Here is a 9,069-nt window from a genome sequence, read left to right as displayed (position 1 = left end):
GTGATAATCCATTGTCTGTTAAATTTGAACGATAAAAGAAAGTGTTTCTCTATTAATGCTCTTGACTTCATCCAGTAGTTCAGTTGAACGAACATCCATACAGCGGTGGTGAGGTCAGTTCCTCGTCCCTGGCATTATTGATGTTGAGGAGTTAAGTCAATCTAATGATTTAATTTGTAGCAAGCCAAGCAACAAGCTGAAAGGGGTCGACTAGTAGAAAGACCTACTCGGTCAACTGGAAAACTGACATAGGCTATAGCTGTGGTCTAACTATGGTAGAATGATAACAGGGTGCAAGTTACTGAGACAATATCAGCATACACGTTTGACTAAAAACATTTATTTCGCTCAAAAGTCTTATCTATGGAAACTGTTTTTTTTTTCTATGGAAACCAGATGAACAAAGTAGAACAACAAACCAAGTCGTGTGTCTAATAACCCATTATTGTGTATTTGCACAGGTAAACGTCAACCGTGTGTCGCTTCTCTGGATGTACAGGCCTTTTTCAGACCACTGAAAAATGCGAGTTAGTGAAGGAAACCTCGCGCGCCTATTGGCTACTGAGGCCGTGTATAAATCGCCGCAGTGGTAAATTCAATCATATCAACTGCGGACATCCTTCGTGGCTTACAAGACGGAGCGGCACACCGAACATAGGAAATTTACTTGTGTTTCTCAACGTTTTTACGCTTTCTTTTAAGCCTTTCTTTTTGCCTTTTGGTATTACAATGAAGGAAAGAAGAAATACACAACCGTCGGTGGTTAGATGTAAATTGGTTCTTGTAGGAGATGTTCAATGCGGAAAAACGGCAATGTTGCAAGTCCTGGCAAAAGACTGTTATCCAGAGGTATGTGTACTGATCCTCATGTATCTGTAATATTATACGAATTTACTTGTTAATGAGAATTACAGATTTTCAGCAAAGTTAGAAATGGGCTTATTCTATCCAGCTGTCTCCGCCTTAGATTGGCTGCATGATGCGCATTTCCTAGAATTCCGTTTTTATTGGAATCTCTATCGTCATTTGTAACGTCTTATCACTGAATATAGACTATGTTCTGGTAGCGTTAAAGCGTTTATGAAGAATTGATCAAATATGTATATATTTTCGCCTTCATTTGGATTCTTAAAAATTTAGGCAATCTAATAATAACGTTTCACTCAATCGTTGAATTATTTTATGTACATTATATCTTGCTGTAATTAGATCAATTCCATTACACCGGCGGGGGAATGTTGACGGAGTGTGATTGACACCTCACTACTAATGACACAATGTTGCTAATTGCTCCTCAGACCTACGTGCCGACGGTGTTTGAGAACTACACAGCCTGTCTGGAGCTTGAGGAGCACCGCGTGGAGCTCAGCCTGTGGGACACGTCAGGTAAATGATGATGATTTCCTCTGGCTATGGCCTCCCTGCACCGCTGGAGCCTCACGTTCACTTTGATGTCAGAAGAGCAACATGGGGGCCACTGTGACATATTGTGTCTGGAGGCTATGGGTTCCTCTGTCTTTGATGTTGTGTTTGAATCTCAGTATGGATTCTGTTGTGTCCGAATGGGTTGACGTTACTGGGTTCATGATTGTCTGAAAAATTCCAGTGGTCTACTTGGGTTTCATAGAGACCCTGTTGAAGTCCTAGATTAAATCTAAAATGGCTTGTGATGAGTCGGGGCCTTTTTACATCTAATTTACTACCATTCGCACCATTTCTCCATAATCTAATGACTGTGAGCAGTTTTGGGTCCCTGTCATTACAGCATTTACAGTGATATTACGTTAAAAGTATAGGATAGGCTTGTAGGATTGTTGTGTTTTGAAAAGCCCTTCTCAGGTGTGGGCTGCATGATGTGCCTGGTGGAGCTTAAAGGAGTTGGAAGCTTTTCACTCAGTAAAACACTCATTTTATGATGAGCACAGTGGCAGCAACAACTTTGGAGCACGTACATTTTCTGTCTTGTTGACGTTTGTGGACATGTGTGTAATTGTGGGATGTGTGCGTGTGTGTGTGTGTGTCACGTAGACTATACCTCTCTCACCATCGTCTGTGCATGTTATTCTAACCCAGAGTGCAGGTGGTCATGGTGTCAGGGGAAATATCTCCCTAAGGCTGTCTTAATGGTAGCCTACTGACCTGGATACATGTAACCTGGATCTGCCCTTGTGGTGTACAGAAGCACCTGGTCCGACCCCGTCACGCCCCTCTACTGTGGATGTGTGTCCGATCCACGAGGTCAGGCTGGCTGCATGTGTACTCGCGTGCCTCTGCCTGCATGCTGCGAAGCCCTTATGCAACAGATCCACTTGTGTGTGCGGTGGGGTAGGGCTTTCTCCACGGCCGTCCTCGTTTCACTTCAATCAGGAGCTGAATGGGGACGCGAATGTATGACACAGACTGGTTATAGCTGTAAATCCGGTCTTTTTCAATCCCTGACCCCTGTCCTTTGATCTGATTGGTCTGGCACGGTAAGGTGCCTGTGGACAGGCACAGGAAGCTAGCAGTAGGGGTGAAAGTTGGTGGGGGTTTATCGGGCGCGGAGCAGAGAATCAGTGGGGTGTGTTTGGGATCTGCGGTTGCCTCTACATGTCTCTCTCCCTGCCTCTCTCTTCCTCTTTATGTGTAAATGTTTTGTCTGCCTGTTTCTTGCCTCCTTCCCCCCCTCTTTCTGATCATTCCCACCACATTTATCTCTCTCTCACTCTTTCTTTCCCGCTTAATCTACCCCCCCCCCCCCCTTGTATGTTTTCAGTCCTTCTCCCCAACCTATGTCATAGTGTATTGACTGTAGTGACCATATAGAAACCATCACATATATTAGTATCTGAAACATGTATTATTTGAATACATGAGTTGAATACTCATTTGAAAGAAGACCACCTAACACTCAGCAGCCTCCACAGACAGACATGAAGACAGACCCCCCCTCCCCTCCCCCCCACACTGTAATCTGCTCTAATTGCATGAGCCGGTGCCGGGGCCCCCATGATGTGCCATTGAACAGTCTTCCTCGTTACAGTCTCCTCTCCACTGATTGGACTGACCTCATCATCAGGTTTTGTACCAGCTCTCACTGAGACCCAACTAGGATTTACAGCCCAAAAATCAATCCAGCGGTCTTAATCAGGTCAGCCAGATTGGATCGGATGGACGTCGGGGTTTGGTTGGCAGGGCCCCCCCCCCTGGGTTAGGAAAAAAGACCCCTACTTCATCCTGCACTTAACACCATCCCAGGACTGTAGCTCATGTACAGTGAATTATTAACCTTGTTAGAGTGTAATTTATACCCCTTTAAAACAGACTTGCTGATACAAGCTTTGTTTCCGGACACAATGATTAGTTGTGTAATATGTTAATGAAATGGATCCGATATGAGTCGCCGCAATATGCAAAATGGCTGATGAAGCAATATATCGGGGTTGTAAAACGTATAGGCGTAGTTAAGACATGAAATTATGCTCCCATTTCACAAAGGCGGTTATTTTCTTTGAGGGTAACCGTTTTTAACAAGAGTTCTTAGTTCTTTCTCAGACATAGTGGGGAAATATTTTACAAATGATCCACATGAATCACTTTCACTGCGTGGAGAAGTACAGAGAAAAAAAGATCAACTAATTAATTTTGTTGTTGTTTGTTGTGCTGTCTAAGGGCATCCTATCCATCCATACATACATACCAGACCAGCCCCCATCAGTGCAGACAGTGTGTGAACTGGTCTTATCTGAACAAACAACATTACCAAACCTTCTCAGCTGATCCTGTTACCCTTTTAGCCACCTTTGACCTGGCTAGTATCTTGGACACGTCTAGATAAGACAAGCAGAGCACTATGTCATTAAGAGCTATCTGAGATCTACTGGATGAGGCAATATGTTGATCAACGTGAGAGACTGTCTTTAATGATGTGCCTCCTGAGTGAAGTGAGGGTGGTTCAGATATGGTTGTCATAGGAACAGCCTTTCTGTTGTCTGTCTCCCTCCTGAGGGTGGAGAGCTCTCCAGGTCCGATGGAATGTTTGGATGCCCTATCCGCTTCATAGTTGGCAATGGCAAACAATCCATGAAGGTATCTTTCCCCAAGTGTGTGTTCTGTGTTGTGTGTGTCTGTGTGAGTCATCTCGTCAGTCTATCATAAATCTAACTGACCTCAGGAATGTCATCCTTAGAAATTCCCGAACGATGCATATCGAAGGATGCATCATTGAGGATGCATATTTCATCAATTGCCCCCTCACCTCAAGAGAGCATTAAAACCCCTCCCCCACCTGATGGCAGCAATAACCCAAGGCCTGTCCCCTTGTCACTCCTGAACCTCCACCCACACCACCACCACCACTCCAGACACACACACACACACAGTTATCGCTGGCCCATTTTCCACTTCCACCACCACTCTCAATCCTTCCTCCAGGCGTTGTATCATTGAGATAGGGATGGAGGAGAAAAGGGCGCTCTGGGAAAACTCTCCTGGAACGTGAGCCATTGGAATTAGGTGTTACATTTTCTCTTCTGTACCCCCCCCCACACACACACACACACACACACAGACACACAAAATTCCTCGTTTCATGCCTCAGAAAACTCCATGCGTTGTTTCCAGGCAGAAGGAGGGAGCAGTCTGGTGAAGAGAGAGAACATGTCGAGGAAGTGCAGTCGAGAGCAAGGGAGTGGTCTGGTTATCTGTGTCTCGGTCTGTAGGGCACAGCGGCCTGGAACTGTAATAGTGTAGTAGGCTAGTAGTGTAAAAGTGTAATGGTGTGTCTCTGCACCATACAGTGGCTACCGGCTAGGAATTGTAATCATGTCATCGTGTCATAGTGTAAAAGTGTGTGTCTGTCTGTAGGGTAAGCAGTTGATAACAGTGGGATGGTTTGGTTTGTCTTCAGAATGGATGCTGTCAAACCTGTCTGTAGCGTACTGCTACAGTACAGTACGTACTGTGATGCTAGACGTCTGGGGTGGGGTGGTGGGGAGGGGGGCGTAGTGATGGCACCGGGGGTCTCACTGTGATCTGTCTCCGTGGGGGAAGGCTGAGAGAGAGAGGGGGAGGGGGGCCCCTTCTTCCTACGCCCCCCTGGGACTCCTATGCTCCCCAGAAACTGGAGACAGACAGGAGGAACGTCTGTTTCCAGAATTAGAAACGGGGCGCCTGGGAGAGGGTTGATACCGCCACCACGGCGCATGCAGCCGCCGGATCTCCACCTCTCCAAGGCCTTTCACAGTCAGGGTTGGAATACCTCCCCTCAACCCTTTCTGCTCACGTCTTGATCTCCGGCCCAGACCTACTCCCTCTGACTGCTCTCTTCTTTCTTCTGGTGTAATTTACCCTGGGGGTGTCAAGCAGTGTCTGCCTGTCTGTCTTCCTTTTTAAAACCTAATATAGAAGAACCGGAATGTTCCATTTGGAGCAACATTTGACAAAAAGTCAAAGATGTATCCGAGATCCACCCAGCCCGACTCTCTCTCCCGTCCCCCTACCCCCACTACCTCCACCCCTCCCCCACCCCACCTTCCCCCACCCCCCTGCTCGCTCTCTGGGACTCATTCCTTCCTCCCACCTTCATTCTCCTCAGTGGGGGGTGACAAATTGGTCACTTTAATTGAAATGGCTCCTCGGCCGGCCTGTCCATCGATCGCTGCGTTTAGATCAGTGGCTGTTTAATGCAGGCTCACGCTCGGACACTGGGCCCTGTGAAGTCACACTGCCACCCCTGCGTGGGAGTACCAAGATGCAGAGAACTCTCTTCAGACATGCAGACAGGCAGACAGGCAGACAGGCAGACAGGCAGACAGGCAGACAGACAGACAGACAGGAAGGCAGGAAGGCAGGAAGACAGACAGGCAGACAGGAAGCCAGACAGAGGTTAGCCAGCTAGCCATCTCAAAGTAGACAAAGACTCTGAAGTGAGCCCTCCCTACCTCCCACCAAAGTCTTTCAGCTGCATTCATTGTTCTGACGTCTGAATGGCACATCCTTTACCACCAGGTCGAGCGTTGCTCTTAGGGCGCTTTTGAGCATGGTCTCCGTATTTACGTATATAGTAGCTAGACTTTTGTATTCGGTTGGGCCGCTCTACAAATGATGATGAACCGCAATTAGCCTACCTGGGTCAAATGTATTCATAGCGCATGTATATTGATGTACTATACATTGTGCAGGTAACCTGTGCAGAAAGCCAATTAGGACATCAAACAATACAGCCTTAATAATGGAGGTACTTTATCAAAGGAGTGCATCCAGATGTTGGAAGCAACAGGCGGCTCTTATTGTCACCAGGAGCTGCAGTATTGACATTTCTTTGGTCGTCAAACCCCATCGTATCCTGGCGCAGCTTGTCATCATTCTACGCACGCCCCCCGGCAGCTGGCAAACTCAATTTTCCCCTTTGATAACGTGGAGAATCATTAACTATTCATGACCGAACGGATCCATGCTTGCTCAACACACCATTGTTTCTGCGTCCTTTGCTTGGGCTCTGGTGGTACAGCTTTCGTGTTGTTTGTCGTGCTTTACATTGTGAATCCATTAGCTGGGTTGTGTGAGATTTTATGAGATATTAGATTATCTGCTGGTGGAAGTGTGACTGTGGAGCCTGGTGTGGAATCCGAAACGGTGCGCTAAGCCTTCTGGGCCTCTCCTGCTCCCTTTGATGGAAGGTGACGTGGGACGCACAGCCAACAATGGCTGTGTGTGAACGTGCGTGTGAGTGAGCAAGAGAGCAAGATAAAAAATAATTTCCAAAGTGCATGTTCTGTGTGTGTGTGTGTGTGTGTGTGACAACGTAGGAGAGTGTATGTGTAAATGCTAGCTCTGTGGACCCTGACTTGTGTGTGTGTGTGTGTGGCCGAGGGAGCCCCCACCCTGTGGCACAGCGTAGCCTCCTCAGCAGGAGGTGGGCAGAGTTGCGGCGTGTCAGATGATTGATTGGCAGTCGGGATGGGCCTTTATGGAGGGGTGGGAGGATCGGCTGATGCAGATGGTGGTTTCCAAGGCTGTTGCTGTGGTAACGGAGGGACTGGAGGTATTGCGCAGCGCACGCAGGCGGAGGACTTCGGGGGGGGGGGGGGTCTTACTTAAGAATTCTGAGAGCATGAGTGGGAGCGTCTGCCTGCCTGACCGCCCCCCCCCCCCCCCCCAACCCCCGTTCCACTTGCGTAATCCACTGCTCAAAAAGATCAATGAAGATTTAGGGCTCGATTGTCATCTTCTTCCCATCTGTAAACGTCAATAGAGATAGGGAGAGGCGAGGGCCTGTTTCCTGAAAGTCAGACTGAAGAGGAGAAGTGATGCCCATTCCAAATAACACCTTAGGACAACACCTTAGCATGCAGGACAACACCTTAGCATGCAACCTTCAGACTTCATAATGATCTTATGCCATTTTAAAGTGCTTAAAAAAAATTGACAAAAAATAATAATAAATGGCGGTCAAATGAAAAGAAAAAAAAGTGAAATTAGTTTTTGTACCACTCTGTCTGCAAATGTCCAATAGAATCTTTCAAAACAAAGAAATGATCTGATGCAATGAGGGTAATCAATTGAACACGCATCAGATACAAGTGTTCACTTTTTGCTTTGATTATGCTTTGCGGCATAATCGTATGTTTGGCAGAGGCTGGCATTGGGTTTGTGTTAACGGTTCTCTTTCTCTCCTCTCTTCCCCTCCAGGTTCACCGTACTACGACAACGTCAGACCCCTATGCTACAGCGACTCGGACGCTGTCCTGCTCTGTTTCGACATCAGTCGCCCAGACATCGTCGACAGCGGCCTGAAGAAGGTAATGCCGTCCGTTCCAACTTGTGAGGAGTTCATCACTCCTTCTCCTCTGCAGACCTCAACCCAGTTCAGGGTTGTAGGCTATCACTACTGTAGACTCCATGTTTGTAGTTTTCTCTGTATCTTTAAGATGAAGTCAGTGCATTGCAACGCGTCCTTTATTAGTATCAATTAGCATACAGGGTATTAAAGCCAGTCCATAAAGACCGAATGATCAACAATTTCTCTGAATTAATCCTATCTCTGCAGTGGAAGGCTGAGATACTGGACTTCTGCCCCAGCACACGCATCCTCCTCATTGGCTGTAAGACCGACCTGCGCACTGACGTGTGCACACTTATGGAGCTGTCCAATCAGAAACAGACGCCCATCACCCATGAGCAGGTAGGCGGAGCTAACGCACCCCTTTGTGACAGCCGTGGCTGATTCCGAAGTGACACATTTAAATATGTGTATTTGGCGAACAACGTTTCGGTAGAATTTGGGATGCAGGCGATCAAGAGGAGACACCAAAACCAAGTCCGCTGAGGATGTGTGCTAACTGATTCTCCCCTCCACCCCACCCCAGGGCTCAGCCATGGCCAAGCAGCTGGGAGCTGAGGCCTACCTGGAGTGTTCGGCCTTCACCTCCGAGAAGAGCATCCACAGCGTGTTCCGCACCGCCGCCCTGGCGTGCATCAACAAGCTGCGGCCGCTGGCCAAGCCGAGCCCCACCCGCCGCCTGTCCAAGAGACTCCTCCACCTGCCCAGCCGCTCCGAGCTGCTGTCCTCCACCTTCAAGAAGGAGAAGGCAAAGAGCTGCTCCGTCATGTGAGTGGAGGTCCCCCCCCCCGTCCCCCCCCGTCGGGACGGAGGCTTCCTTCACTCTCCTCCCAGTTCCCCTCCGTTCCCCCCCTCGCTCGATGCCTCTTTGGTTTCGGGGGAAGGGGCACGGGGTGGGGGGGGTGGTGCGGGGCGGGGCGGGGTGCATACGATGGCAGTGAAGGATTCCCCCTGCTGAATCCTTCTCCACGCCCCCCGCCGCCCCCCCCACTCCCACCCCACGACCAAACAAAAACCCCACAGTGTCCACTCCCTCCTGGACTGTTCAGCACGTCATTGTCCATGACTTTCTATCATGACTGTATCTCATGCTTTTTCCAACAAAATAATAATAATCCAATAATCCAATAATCCATGGTTTGACCATCAGCTAACATTCTTTTTATCACCTGTAAACAGTATGCTGCTGTTGTGGGGTGACACTGACCAGACCTTCTATATTAGGCACATGTTGATTTGTCCAAATT

The 9,069-nt window shown here is 48.2% G+C and overlaps 1 protein-coding gene across 1 annotated transcript; it reads left to right on the top strand.

Annotated features, from left to right (window-relative positions):
* The first annotated feature begins 592 nt into the window (after positions 1-592).
* On the top strand, positions 593-8,634 carry rnd1b (Rho family GTPase 1b). The gene is made up of 5 exons (XM_062458646.1): positions 593-849; positions 1,299-1,386; positions 7,672-7,781; positions 8,030-8,164; positions 8,349-8,634. The coding sequence occupies exons 1-5, from the start codon at positions 730-732 to the stop codon at positions 8,592-8,594; spliced, it is 699 nt and encodes a 232-aa protein (XP_062314630.1). The 5' UTR covers positions 593-729; the 3' UTR covers positions 8,595-8,634.
* The last annotated feature ends 435 nt before the right edge of the window (positions 8,635-9,069 follow it).

The sequence above is a fragment of the Osmerus eperlanus genome, chromosome 4 (assembly GCF_963692335.1).
Source record: "Osmerus eperlanus chromosome 4, fOsmEpe2.1, whole genome shotgun sequence".
NCBI classification, from domain to species: Eukaryota; Metazoa; Chordata; class Actinopteri; order Osmeriformes; family Osmeridae; genus Osmerus; species Osmerus eperlanus.
The sequence above is the reverse complement of the archived record's forward strand: the minus strand, read 5'-3'. Positions and strand labels throughout refer to the sequence as shown.